At 39.7% G+C, this 20,641-nt stretch overlaps 1 protein-coding gene across 1 annotated transcript; it reads right to left on the bottom strand.

Annotated features, from left to right (window-relative positions):
* Window positions 1-310: 310 nt before the first annotated feature.
* LOC111868731 lies at window positions 311-20,124 on the bottom strand. Its single transcript, XM_023859661.1, has 9 exons — window positions 19,996-20,124; window positions 12,674-12,815; window positions 11,434-11,468; window positions 9,684-9,786; window positions 8,371-8,531; window positions 6,073-6,111; window positions 5,620-5,815; window positions 1,657-1,718; window positions 311-1,278 (listed from the first exon to the last, which is right to left on the bottom strand). The coding sequence occupies exons 1-9, from the start codon at window positions 20,059-20,061 to the stop codon at window positions 1,255-1,257; spliced, it is 828 nt and encodes a 275-aa protein (XP_023715429.1). The 5' UTR covers window positions 20,062-20,124; the 3' UTR covers window positions 311-1,254.
* Window positions 20,125-20,641: the final 517 nt, after the last annotated feature.

Genomic DNA, 20,641 nt, shown 5'->3' with positions numbered 1-20,641 from the left:
AAAGCCATTAGATGAAAAGAAATTGTTGCCAGTCTGAGACATTTATCATCACAGTGTGGCTCTTGTGTAGTAATGAATTTGACATGCATATTAAATGGTGTACACAACTAAGTTCATCAGCAACCAAGTGTTGAGTCACAGATGAAACCTCTGATTTAAAAACAGACACTGATAATATGTTGCATGGACTCTATCCCTGAACAAAGATTTGGCTCATGCAAACATGATTTTCAAAGAATTATTGTTAATAGTATAAATTGAACTGTATGTTGTTTACAGATGTGTAGTTAAGGCAAAATGAAAGTGAGACTTCAGGAAGGAACATGTTTATTACATGAAGTAACTCAGATTTACAGCCTTAAAATTTCAACAAAATAGCCACTGGCTCTCTGAGGAGAAAAATGCATAACAACATAAACAGTGATAGAAACTAAACAAATTTCATTTAAAAATAGGACCGAATATTCCATGGAATACTTCAAAAAAAAAAAATGAACTTCTAAAAATAAAACTTTTACAGGTATACATATAAGCATCTTTTCGTGTAGATCAAAAGGCAGGATAGCAACAGGAAGAAAACATGAAATGTACAAAAATGGATTTTCTGAAGTCCATAGCAAAATGTAAAAGAGGAATTATATATCATATTACAAAAATAAATTGCAGAAACATGATGAAAGGGTGAAATAAAGTCATACATAAGAGCATTTTGAATTGTTTTCCATAAGGGAAGAGGAATATTGGAAGTTAGTAAAAGGATGGTTTGTTCTGAAGGGTATTACTATAGAATAGATCAGGCTGTTATGCCTAATCCTTGAAGCTGTGAATACCAGCCTCTTACACATTCATGCCAGATAAGATCATGGACCTCACTCAGTTCACTGAAAGTGAAACAGTTAACGTTTTGCCTGCTGAGGACCCCTTTTTAGCATCTGAAAGTTACAGGACAGGGAGGTTAATATAATGTGGCTTGAAGGTGATGGTTATGAAACCTATATTGGATTCCATCCAATGAAAGTAACTGCAGTTTGAAAGTTATGGATGTCACTGTCTTCAGCATTGTTACTTGTGCTGTGATAATAGTTTGTTTATAACACTAGATTTGTATTTAAACATCAGTGCTGGTTTTTAAGTAAAATATATTGTACAGATTTTCAAGGTACTAGAATACTACATACTGGAAATTGAACTATTGTCCTATATTTAATGTATATTTATATGCATATTTATAATTATGCCCATTGGATCGCAGCATCATGGGAACTTGAAGGCAGGACACTGAAACAGAAGTGATGCAATAATATCTATCCATTTTGTTTTATATCATTTTCCTTTTCTATTGGCACAATTCCTGTATTAGGTAACGGTGGCACTCTTATTGGTATAAGAAGAAGAAGAAGTCAGTAGATACAGAAAGCCCATAAATACTTGTGTACCAATTTAAAGACTATTTATTTAGTTGCACCTTAATGTGATGGAATTAAGATTGATGTACAGTGTCCCTTTAAAGGATCAACTTGTTCCTTTACTCAAGTAAAGTTACTAGTTACTAGTTTTTTCTTCATGTTAGCGTTTCCTCCAGTTTTGGGATTCAGTAGAATATACATTGTTTACAAACAGATTATTAACTTAAAGTAGCTACATTTGCATACATACCTCACTATCCTGTTTAGAAAGACATTTGAGTAGTTTCAATGCTGCGTCACAGCTCGTTTTACCTGTGACATTAGAACATAATCATTAGCTTCCACGTGAATATTGCATCAACATATACACAATATAAAATTTCACAGGTAATTGGCATTTGATGTTCATCAGTATGAACTTCCTTAATTTTCAGATTTTTTCCTCAGTGTTCTTTTATTTTGCTTATATAAGTTTAATATTATTTTAAAAAGTGAAATTGTCCTTGTGCTTAACTAATTAAGCGTTATGCCATGAAGGCATATGGGGGAATGGATGTATGGACCCACGTTTTCTTGACCTTGTCACTAGTTGGAGGTGAATGGTCAGCTTCACACCTTCGCCACTTTACCCCTGGTGGAAGAGTGCCCAGTACCCATTGGATAGGAGGCTGGGTGGGCCCCAGAGCTGGTCTGGACGACATAGAGAAGTGAAAATTCTTGCAACTGCTTGTAATTCTTTGTTGTGTGGCCCGAACATGCAGTCATTAACTCCATTGTAACAGTAGTTCTTAAAACGCACAAGAAACAAATTCATATGTGATAAAGTCCCTCTGAGCACCATGCCATGAAGATGAATGGTGGGGCAGAGGTAGAGCTTGACACATTCATATCCTCAGCCCTAAATGGAGATGGATGACAGCTTCATGATCCAGCCACTTCTAGAGTTTCATGTACCTGCTGCATAGGAGGTTAGATGGGCCTCAGAACTGATGTGAATGTAATGGTATAAAATATAGACCATATTAAGATCTGAAAATTTTATTTGAAGTATTTTCTGACATGGTAAGTATTTAACGGTATTTTAGCTCAGTCAGTATAGCAACAAAGCTAGAGGCTGGTCAACTGGGCTATGATTCATGGCCGGGGCAAGACATTTTTCTTTTCTCCCTAGCATCTGTACTAGTTTGCCAACTTTAGTGGATAGAGGGTGTTGCACGGTCAGCGCAATGAATCCCTACGTCTGTTAATTTCAGTTTTCTAGAATGGAGCCGCTACTTTTCCATTCAAGTAGCTCTTCAACTATCCCCACAAGGCTGAGTGGACCCTGTTCCAAACCCACTACTACTCATAAAATCTGGTAGCACCGGGAATCGAACCCGGGACCTCTGGATCTGTAGCCAGGAAGTCTGACCACTAGACCATAGAGACTAACTTCGCTGATAAGTGGTGGTCGCTCAGTCGGTATAGTCTGCTTGCAGCCTAAAACCACGGAGTTTATTTTATCTGTACTAGCTCTGGGGACCATCTAGCCTCCTGTCCAGTGGGTGTTCGATGCTTTCTTCCCAGGAGTAAAGTGGCAGGGGTATGAAGCTGTCACTCACCATCTTCTGCTGAGGTCAAGAATAATGAAATTGTATATCCACTCCCCCATATGTCTTCAAGACATAAGTACAATGATATGTTTACCTTTTTTTTACCTTTACAAGGAAAAGTACTAGGTGGTTCAAATCTGACTGGGACTGATTTTTTTAAAAAAAGGACATAATTGCCGAACACTTTCTTGCAGATGTCAGTCTTCAACGTACTCAACACATTTTTTCCAACTTTCTGGAAGCATCCTGATGCCCCCCCCCCCCCAAAAAAAGACTTGTGGTTGGTGGCGTATCCACTCCCGAACAGTCTGGATGATGATGTCGTCGTCCACAAACCACATGCCTTGCAAGCCTGATTTGAGCCTTCCGAACAGGTAGAAATCACTTGGGGCCAAATCGGGACTGTACGGTGGATGTGTCAGAAGGTTCCATTTCAATATCCGAAGGGTTTCCATTGTTGTTTTGGCTGTATGGGGCCGTGCATTGTCTTGAAGGAAGGCTACCCGCTTTCCACCTGTCTTCCGCTTGGATCGGATCTTATTCAAATTTCCTTGATAGTGATGCGCCTATTCTCACGAATAAGCATGTCTGTACGATCAATGTTCGGCTTGGTGATGGATGTTCGCGGCCAACGATCACACGGTTAATTCTCCACACGCTGTCTGCCCTCTCTGAAGCACTTACACCACTCAAACACACGGGTCCGTGAGAGACACTCTTCCCCATACTGTTGTTGGAGTCTGTGGTGAATTTCAGTGGACTGGACGTTTTCTCTGAGGAATTTGATAACAATGCGTTGTTCCACGCTCTTCGGTACCTTCCGTTCTCTTATCACTCTAGCAACTTCCAGACAGGACTGAACAGGTTCTAACCCTAACAGGAGGGAGGGTGGAGGTTGTGGCTTCACTCTCTCAAGGTCGCACAGCTGCTTCGCGGTGCGGCTTGTTTACAAAAAATCAGTCCCAGTCATATTTGAACCACCTTGTAATTTCTGATTATGACCACTGTTATATATACTTTTCCCCAAATATAATTAGAGTGTTCAAGTCCAGGAGAATGAGATGGATGAGGCATGTAGCACTTATGGGAGAAAAGAGGTATATATGCAGGGTTTTGGTGGGAAAGCCAGAAGGAAAGTGACCACTAGAAAGACCTAGTGGGAGAATAATATTAAAGTTGGTCTTAGAAAAGTAAGATGGGGTGTTGTGGAATAGATTTATCTGGTACAGGATGGGGACCAATGGTTGGCTCTTGTGATGAACTTTCGAGTTCTGTAAAATTGGGGGAAATTCTTGAGTGGCTGAGTGACTAGTGGCTTTTCAAGGACTCAGCTCCATCGAATTAGTTAGTTGTATTAATGTGACTAATTTCATGACAGCATATTTATATCTGCAGTAAATGAACATAGTGCTAAGGTCTGCAAAATATTGGAGAATGAATTTTGCACAAAAGTAAGACTAGTAATATTTCATATTTCACAGATTTTTCTGATATGACAAATCATATTCAAGAAAATATGCATCAGAGTCAGAAAATGGCTTAGTGGTAGCATCTTTTTTAGGCAGTGATAATGAACACACCTGTGTTATATATAATGAGAGTGTAATTATTAGGCTTTAAATTTTCAGGTGCAGTGCCACACCAAAGCTGAATTCTAGATTGTGTTCTGTCATACATCCTTTATATAGTATGCATGACTAAACAATAGAAAGGATATATAAACCAACATTTATCTTTAGTAGTGTTTGTACAGCAAATTTGGAACTCGTCAGTACTTAAATTAAATTACATCATATCCATGGTGCAGAATCTGCCTTGAGCAATTTGTTTAATCAAGAATTTATACTCTTGTTATGGAACTAAAGTTTGCTCACTATCATACTGTCTACTGTATCCAGTTCACATCTTCACAAAGTCATTCTCTCCCCTCATGCATATCACATGTTCGAACCATGCTGGCTTAATCACACTGACAATAGAATACAAATACGAATCTCTCTTATGTGTTTATGAAGTATATCAGAAAGTGACCATCCATGACTGATGAACATGTTCAAATTTTAGGACCAAGAATGTTCCACTTCATAGCAGCATTAAGACACTCTGGGCATTGCCAAACACCTATCCAGTGACTGCACCAGGAATTATTTCCGTAGGAATAAAATAGCCAGTTTGTGAATCTGACTGCTCACCTCAATATGTTATCTAGAATGTATGGAGTCTTACCTTTATTCCCCCATACCCCTTCATGCCACAGAGAAAAAACACGTAATGTAAAGTGACCACTCTGCCTCTGTTCATCAGGCTTAGGTCCAGACACTCCCTAAGCAGTTTTTTGCAAACGCTTGGTATCTGTTTTTGCCTGACTGAGCTAGTTTCTGCCGATACAGATACAGTACTATAATTTTGTAGTATCTGGAAAGTGGGCAGTAATCATACTTTGCCATATTCTGGGAGGATTTCCTAGCAGTTCAGGATTTTAATTTTGTTATGTATTCATATATGAACATAAACTTGTTTCCTACATTTCCAGACCCGTTATTACTGTACTTTTAGCATTTCGAATATGATGTGGATGCTCACAAAATCAGACATGTTGTAAGGACTGTGTGATTTCTCACCCTTTTTGACATTAGAAGCATCTCCTGAAGCTTCTGTCTTGGAATTATCTGTGCTGAATAACCCCAACTCTCTGAGTTCAATGAAACATACTGTGACTCTCTCCTGTAGCCGTAACTTTTCTCCATCTTCAGTAATATTATTGGCTACCCACATCTTGAACATGTCCTCATTTGGCAGCATTGTTGTATCATCTAGCTACAAGACAAGGGCAGATGAAATGGGTTTAGGTAGCAGAGTAATTCTCCAGGTGTTTTGATATAAAGTTCACATTTCTTCTAAAATATTTCAAGTCCATGAAGAGGTCAAGAACTGCAAATTTTTCTCCAGTCTACATCACACTGTTTGTATGTCACAGAAGTTTCATTTATAAATTGAGTTTAGATACTGAATAATGTATTTGACACTAACTTGAAGGCGATCATGTAATAGAAACACTTGTTTAGGGTTCTTACCACATCCAGTTTCTTCAAAATGCACTGATAGTAGTGGCACTGCAACAGAGAAAACAGCCTGTTCTAAAAGAACTGAATACAAATATAAGAGATGACACAGGAGTAGGATCTCAGGCTCTGTGTTTTATTTCAAAATATGGGACACAACCAATTCTTGGGGATGGGGATCTGTCTACTGCTGGTAAGAAACCTGATGATTCAAAACTAGTAGCACCAAAACTCAGAGATGGACATGATCCTGAGGTGTTTGAATCCATTTGACATCCCCACCCTGATTCCCTGAAACAGTTTAGTGATGTCCTGCCATCTTCTTCTTGGTCTTCAAAGTTAAATTTTCCCATAAAATTGTGTAAATATTTCATGTTTCCCTCATCTTAGTTACATGTGTAATTCATTGTAACTTCCTTGATTTAATCCCTTATAATCTGTAGATCCAAATTATGAAAATCCTCCCTCTCCCACTCACTTTATCACTCTTTGATGTGTTTTTATTTCTTGTCTTGTTTACATAAAATTTTATATTTTATAATTTATTAACATCAACTAAGCTTTATGTCCATACTGTACTTTGGTCACATAAAGAAGTTGTGTGGATTATAGGAATGGCAGCCCCCTTAGTATCCTGCTTTCTACTTGCTGTTGTATTTCACTTCAACTCCCTCTGGCCTAAGCCAGCCAGCCCAGAGTGCTTGTTGCTAGTGAAGGTTATCATCAGTTTTCCTGTGAACAAAATGGCTTGACTGGAAGGGAATATTAGGAAGTTTGGTGGAGGAGGAGGCTTAATAGATGATGGGAGATGCAGAGGGCATTCATTCAAGGGATTTCTATGTCCTTGTATAGGAAAAATGACCATTTAAATTCACAGAAAACTAAAAATAATATAGGTTTCAATTTTATTATCTCTAGTTTCTAAACATAATTCCATAGTCTTAATATACAAATATAAATCAGAATTAAATTATACACATGTAAAAATGAAGTTTAGAAGTTTGTTGTAATGACCATTTAGCTTATTTATAGTCAGGCAATAATATCTCAAATATTTGCTCTGCCTATCTAATTACCACCTAACAAGTCAACATCAGTTACTGGTATATCAATGATAAAGTGTTACATATCAGTTGATCCTGTTTATTTAATTACACATATTTTGTATTGCTACAAGCAACTGACCTAGAGTGCTAAATTCAAGATCAACATAACGTGTCATATAAGAACAATTCAGACTAAAGCTGAACAGAATTCACTGGAACTTTACAAAATTCCTTGACATTTCTTGTGTGTAGTGTTAGACCAGCACTGGAAGGATGAAAGATGTGTCTGGCAATTGTCTGTAAATCTATACATTACCTTATTATGCCCAAGAAATAATAATGTTGACCGTATCATGACTGTATTTCCTTTAAATGTAAACAGCATTTTGCAGTAAGTTTCAAGATGTACCAAATATATTGTGGTTTATTTCCTTGCATTGTCAAGGTGATGAATCCGTTTCAGATACACCTCAACTGACTGCATAATTTGTTGATGAACATGCTTGAAATCAACAGAAGAACAGCGTTGGCACAACTGACAGTTGAAAGCAGGACTTGAAATTAGTGAAATAATAGGATTAGAGGAGTGACAATGTATAACATTTGTAAGCAAACTTACACTTCTGATGGGAAAACACAGAGAAAGCTAAATATATGTTTATGGTTCATCACCAGAATAGAGGCCATAATGGTCAGAGTATCTGGAGAAGGCTCTCGCTGCGACAGCCCAGGTTCAATCCTGGGTCTGGTCAAGTGGGATTTATGGTGGACAAAGTGGCACTGGGGTGGGTTTTCTCCGAGTACTTCGGTTTCCCCTGCCAGTCTTCATTCCACCAAATTCTCCATCATCATAATCACCCGGGGCAGGTACAATAGGCCCATCAGTGGCTGCCATGCCAAGTGGACCCAGTTGGACTCCATCCCCCACTAAGCGAATCTGGAGAAGGCCAGTGAGTCAAGAGATAAGGGTTAACTGTTTGTTCTGTAATACAAATATTATGTTTTTGGACATTATCCATCATCCTGTCTTTGTCTAAGAAACACCATCCTGTTTATTTTTCAAAACAAGGTTTCAGAGACTGGATTCTGTCTCCATCTTCAGGTAAAATCTACTCAGTTGGGTCCAATTGATATTGCTAGTTCCTGTCTCCAGACCTTGTTCTTTCAGTGTGATAACAAGTCAGGCTCAATATTAGGACATAAAGAGTATATGATGTTTGAAGTATGTGTGTTGATCACTAACTGATAAGCAAAATGTACTCACTGATCTCTTACGCTGATGCTTGTTTGTTCTTGTTAAATTTACTCTGCCTTCTGCTGAAACCATGTCATCTGCCACTGGTACTTCTCCTTTTCCCATGTGTGAGGCGTGAGAACCATTTTCCAATGATTCCATGGTGTTCATCTTCTTCATCTTCTCTTCTTCTGTTTTACACAAAGTTTTTAATTTTCACTCATAAATTTAGTCATACAGAGGAGTTTCATCAGAAGACTGTGCTTATGGAAAAGTATGTGTTACACATATTTGTGCTCTGTGTTGTGTTAAGTGAATGAGAAATATGAATTTAGCAGGGATAATCTTTAATTGTTACTCTTGAATTAGTTTGAAAAATTAGATCACATTTTAAAGTAGTCAGGAGAATTTAGCTTAATCTATTTATATTTGTTGGAATGTCTGGCAAACTCTGAAACCGGTAGACAAGGGATTTAATATCCCAACTACTTTTTTTAGTTTTATGCCAGTACAGAGTACTGTGAAAACTTAACTTTGAAACCTTATATTATGCTTGATCACTGATAATCATTGCATATTATAATGATTGAATTAATAATGTTATATTTTAGCGTCCTGTTGCACTGATTTAAGTCCATGATTTATTTTATCCGTCTTCTAGTGCATACATTTATTTATCCCCTCTTTTCACTCTCACTACATGTTTCGGCACCAATGTGCCATCTTCAGGTGCTGATCCAATCCACGACAAACTAATTCATTGCATGCCTTGTCTTTGCATACTAAAATAATTTTTATTTATTTATATTTATTTATATACATTTATTTATCCCCTCTTTTCACTCTCACTACATGTTTCGGCACCAATGTGCCATCTTCAGGTGCTGATCCAATCCACGACAAACTAATTCATTGCATGCCTTGTCTTTACATACTAAAATACTATTTTATGTTTCGGCACATTGGTGCCGAAACATGTAGTGAGAGTGAAAAGAGGGGATAAATAAATGTATGCACTAGAAGACGGATAAAATAAATCATGGATTGAATTAAGATGATGTCTTAGTGTTTACATGGATAAATTGAGGAAATATTAAATGATTAATTAATGCAGTCATAGCAGTTTCAGCAGAAATGTTGCTTCAGGGATCACACACTAAAAATTAACAATTTTTATTTTCAAAGGCACTATTCCTTCTTCTTTAAAGGGAAGTTTTACATCTTAAAATTAAGTATATAATAACATATCTAAAAACTGAATATGCAGTCAATTTTGTGGGAAGAAAGTTCCCATTATGTTCGGGAAAATACACGTAGAATACTTAATTCGTTATGAAATTTACCTGTTGTGTTACACTTTGCTTTCTTCATTGCCTTATATTCTGCTACGCACTGTGACTCCAAGTCTGTGATCTCTGTTGGTCTTGATGGACATGGTAAGGCTGTCTGAAAGAATACATAATCTGTTTAAATATACATCGAACAAATGATTATTGCTACATCTTGAATCAGGTCTTGTTCTGACCTCAAGATACTTCTTCCAGTGAAATTCAGTTCCTCTAATAACAGTTAACTCCACAGAGCATAATTATTTTTGAGAAGCTAATAGTCATTCAGGTACTCAAGAAATTCCCCATCTTTTATGGAACCTGAAGGTTTATCACAGTGTTCAAAAGTGTCTGTCACTGGTCACCCACCTCTCACCTCTTTTTAAGATCCATTTTTATATTCTCCCATATATGCCTAGGTCATCCAAGTAGCATCCACTCTTCAGGTTTTCTGACCAGAGTATTTATGCTCCTTGTCCATCAGTCTGGTATGCCTCACCCATCTCATGCTTTTTGATTTCTTCATGGTAGTAGTGTATGATTTGAGGTCCTCACACCAGTACATGTGAAGAGTTCTGTCTTTTGGGATATAACACCATTAAAGCCAACTGATCGTTTGTAGGAACATGTTAACATCCTCTTCAGGGTTTTAGGGTAAACCAAACAAGAAACCAATATGAAGCAGGCAGCAAGCTTTGCTTGCTGTAACGTACCTCTCAGAAACATTGCTTGAATTGCAATGGACTGTGCAGCATTGTATCCCAGAAAAAATAAGAACTCATCCCCCTAATGATGTTTGGTGAAGAGTATAAATTATGAATTTCCTTATTATGCACTTTCCTTCGGCTTCTTGTCACTTCCTCTTAGAGCCGTATGTGCTCCTAAGTATATATTTCAGTTGTTATTTGAACAAATGCGGCCAAGAAGAAATGGAATAAGGTCTGGGACCTACATACTACCCAGGAAATGGCAGTTGTATTCCTTTAGATATATGTTTTCCATCTGCACATACTTGTTAGGCAACTGATGACAGTCCTTTTCAGTTGTAGAGTTGAATATCTTGAAAAAGCAAGTATAAATTATGAGGGTGGAAACTATGGAATGTTGTACTTTTGTCAAGAAAATCCTTTCAGAGGCCATGTAGTGAGCGGGTGATTCCTTGAACACAGCTTGCATATTTCGGCCCACCTCTGTTGAGGTCAATCTCCTGGATATCCCAGAACATCCAAATACTAATTTGACCATCTGTCACAAATATAGATGATAACCTAAGTGTGAGGTGATGTCCAGAACTGGGACATTGGTCACCTTCAAGTGAAATGCTGCCCTTTTTAAATAGAACTGACCAGTGTTCTAATGCAACTAAACGTCTCTTCTCCAAATATCAGCTGTAAGAATTTCGTAAGTTTCCATGGACTCATTTCCAAGTTTCACACAGATGCACACACACACTAAGGGCATATGTACACAAATACAAAGCAATGACTTTTTTCCATATGAGACAAAGTGGGGGGTAGTTGTCAGGAATGTCTGTGGTTCATTACCACTGATGTGTTTATCTTGCATAAAATAAGATCAGTCACACAATTTTATGAAGAACCAGTCATGTGTGACTAAATGACTGTATAAAACCATCTACTATGAGACATGCAAGAAAGTTCTTTTCTTCAACTGTCCTTTACTGTTTTGAAAATCACTGGACTGCTCCTAAGACTTACATAGTTTAATATTGTTGGAACTTGAGACATTTCTTGAAAGGTCTTACCTTTGAATCAACAGCAGTTTTTACACCCTCACCACCTGAAAATAGGGCAAATACAAATGTGTATAACATTGTATATTATATCTGTATTGCATAATCATTCTGACACATTAGGTTTATTTTGTAGCGGTGGTTATGAAGAGTTCTATCTTCTGAGATATAACTCCATATAGTCCGTTGGAAGTCAACCGACGTTTAGAAGGAACATATCACCTTCATCTTAAGGGTCGAAGAATAAGCCGAGCAAGAAATCAGCGTGAAAGCAGATGGCAAGCAGAGCTTGGTTTATTCTTCGAACCTGAATATGGACGCGATATGTACCTCCGAAACGTCGGTTGACCCGTACCTAAACCAATTCAGTACTTCATCTTCAGCTTTCTGACATTCCTGAAAAACTTTGCATATATAAATTTATTTCTTCTTTACGTCATGTCTCACATCTTCTCGTACCGTATCTGAGAGACGTCTGTTGGCATTGAATGCGAAAATTCGTACACATTCAACCCCATTGGCGAAAGGACAAACACCACACAAATCCACTAAAATGGCTTAATATTTCAGAGATCTTTACACACAGCTTTATGCCATGGTTTGGTGTCTAGAAAGGAGCGAAACGCTGAAGTGTAGATCATGGTGCCATATAACTTTGAATGTGCACCTGAGTAAATACCAATAGCGTGCCCTTTGTATGGCGTTTCGTGGAAATTGTCAGTTGTAAAATAATGTGTTAATAAAATGTGTATATTAGGTGGAAAATGGAAGATATCCACTCTAAGAAAACTGACGGCTATTAGGAAAAAGACAGAAAGAGAGAGATATAAAGAATACAGTATTAAGAACTTATTGAGAAGAAAAGGAATAAAATGAAATTAGGCCGAAATTGAAGCCACAGACTGAAGAAAATGTAGTAATTTTAAGCACGTTTACACTATCACGTAGAAGAAGATTGACCAAGGAGTAGAAGGAATTAGATGTACTCTCAAAGTGTCATCCGGTCTACGTGATTTTCACCTGGTCACACGTAAGTGATCAAAGGAGGAAGTTAAACATTTGACGGAGTGACTATCATTGCTCCAAGAAGATCGGAATAAATGTACCAAATCTGCCCNAATTAGATGTACTCTCAAAGTGTCATCCGGTCTACGTGATTTTCACTTGGTCACACGTAACTGAGTGACTGTCGTTGCTCCAAGAAGATCGGAATAAATGTACCAAATCTGTCTCTTGATCTTAGTGAACTCACTGTCTAGGTCCTCCGGTTCGTCTTCGCCCGATTCCACACTGTCGTCTTCATCTTCGCTTTCGGTCATGTTGCCCGTCATTGCCGCGGACTGCTCTGTCACTTTGGGTTCTTCTGTTGTCTTCGTCATTTGGTCCGGTCGCGCCTTAGAGTTGCAATAAAAACATCGATTATTAATCCCAACAGCATTCTGAGTACTCATACTTCCTAAGGAGACTCCTTACTTAGGAGTAAAGTCGGCCTGAGCTTGAAGTTAACTCATCTCTACCAACACTTATCCAGAGTGGCTCCGGGGCCCACTCAGATTTATATCTAGTGGGTACCTTGACGTAAAATCGGCCGAATGAAGTGCGCTACCCTCCTCCTTTTCATCTGTATCAGCGACTCGAGTCCCCTAACATCCTATCCAGGTGATCCCAAAATTTCTTCGCCAGAAATTAAAAGCAATCGGAGCTTGAAACTGAACATGCGCGCCTATTGCCACAGCTTCATTTTCATTTGACACCGGCGGTTTTCCGCCAGGAAGAAGGCAGTTTGAAGTTGAAGCTGACCACCTTTACTGAATTCACAGGCCTGTACCTCAATGCTGCTGTATTTCGACACAATTGTGAGTACACGGTATTACATAGTTACTAAAATTTGATCTTCGTTACTTGTGAGTCCGCCGATGACGTACTGATTTATCAGACCTGCTCGGGTGGATGTCTGTGAATAATGGTAAAATAATTGTTGTCAAGGAAGAAACAACGTAAGTTAATTTAAAGAAACTTGTGGCTCTCTTGAATTGAATTCTTTGTGGTTTTCCGGTTGTGCCATAGCTCAGGGATTAGTCTCTAGCTTTCCACAACGGACTCCCGGGTTGGCTTCCATATATCGTCTGAGATTTGTGGTTGATAAACTGGCACTGGGATAGGATTTCTTTGAGTACTTCTGTTTCCCCTGCCAACTGTTTTAGATTCATTAATGATCCTATCCCCAACAGTAGTCTCGATACTGGCGATGTCGTTAAATAACCAACTTAAGAACAAACTTCGTGGCATTCCTCACTCCCTTTGTGTTAATATCGAGACAGAATCTCAGACTAGATCCCCACTGCACCCGTTCACATCCTTCCAATCCGTTGCATAATTAAAAAAGAATCGCTTAGTGGGGGGTGGAGTCCCGCTGGGTCCACTCGGCACGGCGGCCACTGATTGGCCTATTGTAGCCTGCCTCGGGTGATTATGATGATGGCGAATTTGGTGGAATGAACATTGGCAGGGGAAACCGAAGTACTCGGGAAAAACCCGCCTCCGCGCCACTTTGTCCACCACAAATTCTACTTGACCAGATCCGGGATCGAACCCGGGCTGCCATTGTGGGAAGCCAGCGACTAACCGCTTGAGCTATGGCGCGGCCAATCCGTTGCTTACTAGCCAGCCCATAAGTCAGTGCTGTATAATTTAGCTAGTGAAGGCATCGTTAAGCAGACCAAGAATAAATTGTCATATTTTCGGTACAAATTTATATATTGGCTGCTCTAAATTTGAAATTTGTGTATGGTTTCCGTGTCACCGCGGCATGGCGCACCCGTAGGTTACGGATGAAAGAGACGGGATTCCAGATATAGGGCGCAACTGCAAATGTTTGAATAAGAACTCTCGGACAGCCGACAAAAGATCGTCTTCTAGGGTGGGGCTTGTTTTGGGTCCTAACCGCTCCTCGCCACAAAATCCAGTTATGAAGTATTACGGAGAGCTTCGGACTTTGACGGATTATTTGCAATGATACTAACGGGAAACCGACATGAGATTTGGAATTTAGAATACAGGTCAGGTACACTGAGCACAATACAAAGACAATTAGCAAAGACTGATATAATTGAAATGTAGTGGAGTGAAAGAAGTCGTATGGGACGATGATGGAATTGAATAAGCAGACGAGTATACGGGAATGCTAGTCATAATATAGGGATAGATTTTTTCACACATAAGGGAATCGTATCAGCAATTAAGAGGGTAGAATTTGCTCGTATTAGAATATTGTACGTAGGGACTTCAACAAGTAAGGACATATTGCATTATATTTAAATGCATATCATATATACAGATCTAAATAAGATGCTATTTTCCCATGTAGTTACCGTCCTTTGCAATGCACTTTTCCCATCTTTCGACAAGCTTCTGTATTACAGCAGAAAAAAAGTTTGTGCTTATTGTCGAAGCCAGGAATGCACAGTCTCCTCCACCTCGCCGTCTCTGTGAAGTCTTCGTCCTCGCAATGCTTCCTTAAGAATCCAGGACACAAGATAGTCGGATGGAACCAGGTCTAGATTCTAAGGATGATGACTCATGCTCTCAAATTTCAGTTTCGGAATGGTGGTAGTTGTTGCAACAGCAGTGTCTTGTCGCGCATTGTCATGGAGGAGGAGGACGCCCTTGGATAGTAGTATGCGACGACGAGTGCGAATTGCAGTATTCAGTTTCTCTTCCGGCGTGGTGCTGTACGTTAAACTGTGGCTGTCTCTTCTTTCTCCTGATAATGTTCGAGAATTAGTCCATTCATATCCCAGAACAATGTCAGCATAAGTTTTCCGGAAGAGGGTGCCGACTTGAACTTTTTTTTGGCAGAAGATGGTGTGTCGCCATTCCACTGATTGTCTTTTGGATTGTGGTTCATAATAATGAACAAAGGTTTCATCCCTGTTACAATGTACGCAAGAAACTCTTCGCCCTCGTCATGATAACATAATCAAGAAAGCTCTGCACTTCAGCATATGCTTCAACTTGTGTTCATCGGCCAACTGTCTCAGCACCCACCTGGAACACAGCGATATTTGAGAGCCTCATGGATGATACCATATGCAGATCGAACTCCAATGCTCAACATAGTGGCAACAGTGCTCACAGAAATCCGTCTGTCCTCACCAATAAGTGCGTGCATGTGAGCAACGTTCGCATCACTGACGGCTATGCACAGGCAACCTGAGCGATGTTCATCAGCGACAGATGTTAGGCCTTCTTGAAATTTTTCTACTCACTGGTACATTTTCCTTTCTCTCATACAGCTTCCACCATACTGCTGAATCATTTTTCTGTGACTCTCCCTCAGTTTCACCCATTCTGACCACAAAAATCTTATTACAGAAGGCTGCTCCCCTCTGGTGTAATTTTCTGGCGGGGCGGCCATGATTCTCGCACTGTGGTTCGAATAGCGCCCATCTTGCCATCGGTTGCAGGCTGTCAGGACCTGCCCAATAGATATCTCTATATGCTGTAGTAGTTTCATAAGTTTGCGTCCAATCTTTTTAAATAGCCAGTCAATTTGCCCTTGCTTATTGAAGTCTCCTCATACAGCATGTAATACTAATGTGGACCTAGGCATAAACAGGAGGATAATATTCAAGTCGATCTTAAAGAAGTCAGGTGTGGACTGAATTTATGTAGCTCAACACAAGGACCAGAAACGGGTTCTTGGGAAACCTGTAATGGACTTTCGGGTTCCATTAGGCGCGGAATTTTTGACTAGCTAAACGAATATTAGCTTCTCAGAAAGGAATTAATTCCGTGGACTTGAAGTTCTGAATTTGAGCGCGGGTCTCAGCAGTAGAGGACGCAAGGAGTAGGCATAATCTCATGAGTTGTTCCTCTCCCCTTCAGCCAGCCTCAACATAACATAGTACCCTTTGTTTTCACGAAAGAAGCTCTGATTATTGAATCACGGAGATACTAAATCTGTATCTGGTGTAGAAGACATTCCAATGCCCGTTTCCGGTGATACTGGGTTAAGTGTGAAAGCGATGCGACTACGAAAGTTAGACGTCATGTCTCTTGAAGTTCTGGTTTGATTTGTTTAATTCCTCGACATTTCGAAATATTGCAAGTACGAGTATGTCGTGGTTCTAACCACATACCTGTACTACGATTTGCCGTATATGTGATATAATGCTGATAATGTGGGGCCAAATATTTAGGAAATAAATTTACTCCAATGGCTGCTGGCCCGCACTTCGGCGAAACTCAGTCACAATGAGGAAATCACACGGTGCACATTAGTTATATGGCCTAACAGAGCATGTGATGTCATGTTTATATTACACTGCATAGAACGCACATACGTGAATACGAGTTATTATGCCAGAGCATTTTGTTCAGATTATAAGAGAAATACTGAATAAAAGAAGTCTATTAAAGCTTTCTGTATCTGGTCTACCTATTAAATTCAATTTGCGTACCGAGCTCTTCCGTTATAACTGGCTGCAAATTAGCCATAACTGCCTCAACAAAGAGCAGTGTCCTACATAAAAGGAGGTCATGTTGTTCGGAACATGTCACGCATCACGTAATACGAATATTTTTAAACAAAGAAAACTGATATTTTTAGAGACTAAACCGAGCAGGTTTGAATAGTAGTAATGCCACTACTTTGTATTCGGAAGGTACAGATTTGAATCTTTGGCTCAATAATGACTATTCTGTCAGAGATTTCGTGGTTCTTCTTAGTCGTTGCAGGCAAATACGGCTATTGTAGGCCTGCCTTAGGATATGTCACCAGTGCTTTCTCATTCTTTCAAATGCACCTTACGTAAGCAACCACTTCGTCTCATTCGGTACTACGCGTTAAATAATTTGAGCCCAGGTGGTTCAGTCAGTATAGTGCAGCCACAGGCTGCAAGGTAAGGGTTCGATTCTCGGCAGGGATGTGGATTTCTCTCTTCAATTCAGCGTTCGGATCGGGTCTAGGACCCAACCAGCCTCCTGTTCAATGGATACTGGGAATAATGCAGATGATGCTTGAAGGCTAACCATACATCCATCTAGTGCTGAGGTTAAGAATGCACATATTCGTACCTCCAGCCTATACATCTTCGTGGCGCGATGCATAATTAGGCACAGGGCAACTTTGAACTTTCACATATAAAGTAACAGACTTTTTTTATTGCTGGTGGGGTGGCACTAAGTCCCTTGTACTGCGGCCACTTCTGGCCTATTGTACCAGCCCAGATGATAGGTAAGGGTGATTGTGGAGCAATTGGTGGAATGAAGATTGGCAGGGGAAACCGAAGTACTCGGAGAAAACCCGCCCCAACGCCACTTTGTCCACCACAAATCCCACTTGACCAGATCCGGGATCGAACCCGGGCCTCCGAGGTGGGAAGCCAGCGGCTAACCGCTTGAGCTATGGCGCGGCCCACTAACAGATAACTATAGATCATCCTGTCGAGTTCTGTCCACTGTGAACCAAAATTATTCTAAAAATTTTGTGAGGACTCTACTCAGTGTTACGTCCGATTTAAGCTTTGGGCTTCTTTGGTGACAATTTTTCCGGATTGTACGTAGTACTTCAGCATAAGACTCTTTGAATGGATGGTAAAGTGATTTTATGGTCTCAATTACCATAAGACAAGGCAGAAAAATACGGGCAGGAATCTTTACCGTGAGCGCGATAGACCCGCGATTGTAATGTTTATGAAGCCTAAGACATTACATGCCTTGATTTATATTGAATACGGCTTTATGATGATTCAATTTTAGGGATTCAATTGTGGAAACGATTTCTTTGGGATAGGCCTACGAGCGTGTAGTTTTTACTGTTTTTACGTCTTTGTGTAGGTGAGAAAAATTTATATTTTTAAAGGGCTATAATTGGTTCACTATTTATGGCTTTGATGTTCGTGTTTCAGTACTGAGATGAATTATATTTCCAGCGTCCATACATTTTCTTAATTTTTTTTTATTTAAGGACTTCAATTTACGTTTTTATTTTCTGTTTCGTCTTATTTCGGGACCAACTGTTTTCAGAATCGGAATAGAACTGCCCGTATTAAATTTCGGAAAATATCATTTCGTCATATCGCTACTGTCTCATGCATCAAGGAGCAAGATGAACGAACACAAGGACGGAAACTCACGTAAGTGCGACCAGTATCTTTCGTCAAGACGAAACTCAAGGTAGTAGTTCTTGTACCATTTATTGATTATTATCTTGTGTTTAATTCGAGTTCATTAAACCGGTCCTAAATGACAAATTGGTTGTATAAATGGCGTATAGGCAGGCGAACAAAACATACTTTTTCACCATTCTTGATGGGCTCCATGCGACATCTGTCGCAGATGTTTCTGGGCCGACCGTTTGTGCGCATTTGCAACGAATAATTGTCTCGAAATCCACAGAACAGATCTTCATAATGTCTGGTACTGGACAGCTTTAGTAAACATTGTTGACATATTCAAATTTATTTAAGATATGAAAACGATAGCAACGCTGGTTTTTGTTTTAGAAGTGACCGGTTCAGAACACGTCGGGGGCACAGACTGTCGTATTTTTATAGTGTGCAGTGTTTCACAAGTATATGTTTTGGTGACGTATTCGTCAACACAACAAGATAAGATGGTATTACAATTAAAATCAATATCTCATAGATTGAATTTTATTTTTTACCGTTTCATGTTTCGGTCCTCATGAGACCATCATCAGGCAGTGTTTATAATAAATACGATAAAGTTGAGTGAAATCTCAATATGGATGCATATTGTGGTGCAACGTGTCTCTATTATAAATGCTGTAGAAAATTGTGCCTATTTGTTTTTCATGGGTTTTCTCAATACCTCCAAACGGATTCGAGGATTGACCTTAAACGAAGCCATAGTCGTTTCCTTCCAAATCCTTTAAATTATATTATTCACCATTCATCTTACAATTTAACGCCATATCATCTAAGCTACAGATAGCAATGTTAAACGAAACGTAAATATATGAAGAAAAATAGGAAAGACTACATGAAAGGGGCGCGCGGTAGCGTAGTTGGTCGAGGCACTATGCTACAAGCCGGAAGGCCGCGGGTTCAAGTCCTGATGAGGTCAGTGGATTTTTTTTTCAATTGACTTAATCCTTCCAGCCGCACTATGACCCTGGGTTCGACTCAGCCTCTAACAGAAATGAGTACCAGGAATATTCTTGGAATATTCTTGGGGATAAAGTGCTTCCGGCGCGTAGAGCTGACAACCTTGCCGCCATCTATGAGACGATTGTCTAGAAAATGTGAGAACCTCAACATCTCACAGCCCTATGGGCCTCCACAGCCTGTTACAGGGCTATCTTTACTTACTTACACTACATGGAGACCTGTATGCATTTCTATGCATAACTTGTCAAATATTTATCGAAACGAAGAATATTTCGAACAAAAATTGTAGAGAATGAAAAACGAAATTTTTTCCGCGAGTCTTGCGTTTCTTTTTAGAATCATCGAAGTGGAGCGAAAGCGGCATAGTGGTTACGCTATGGATGTTTCTGAACTCGTTTAAAACTGCAGTTAACTTATAGAGCTACTCTATTGTGCTTACCAAGGCATCGTAGGAGACGAAATGGAGCATTAACAACACTGTAGCTATGACGACTACGTTCCGCATTGTTCAAAACAAATCACACACGTTTCCAAGATAACAAACACACGACACCGCGAAATCTCCTTGCGTCTCCCAATATATACTGAACCAATGACAGGGGGAGGGTGCGGGGGTTTCCGACCTTCTCTGTGCCATTGTTACAGTGGACAGGTCATTTCAATTGCCACTAAATGCATCAAAGTGGGAGTGGGAGGGGGCATTTGGAGCAAATCCAGCACCGAGAGTGTAATGACGGTACAGGAAGCGTAGGAGGTCGTGGTGGAGGTAACAAGGGTGACCAAGTACAATTTCGTTGTTGAAGAATTTCAATTAATGGTATTTAAACCTGGGTGAAGCTGGTCACGATAGCCGAGCGGTCTAAGACATGTACTGTATTCGCTCGCTCGGAAGCCGGGATCGTGGGTTCGATTCCAAAACAAGGCATGGTTGTTTGTTGTGTGTATGCGTTTATTTTGTGTTTATGTTGTCCTGTGTTTAGGTAGAGGCCTTGCGATGAGCTGGTCATCCGTCTAAGGAGCCCTACCGTCTTTAAAAATGTTCATGAACCTGAGAAATCAGCTTTATGCCCTAAAAATTGGAGCAG

Source organism: Cryptotermes secundus, unplaced genomic scaffold (assembly GCF_002891405.2).
Source record: "Cryptotermes secundus unplaced genomic scaffold, Csec_1.0 scaffold280, whole genome shotgun sequence".
Lineage (NCBI taxonomy): Eukaryota > Metazoa > Arthropoda > Insecta > Blattodea > Kalotermitidae > Cryptotermes > Cryptotermes secundus.
Note: the sequence above shows the minus strand (reverse complement) of the source record. Positions and strands in the feature narration are given on the sequence as shown.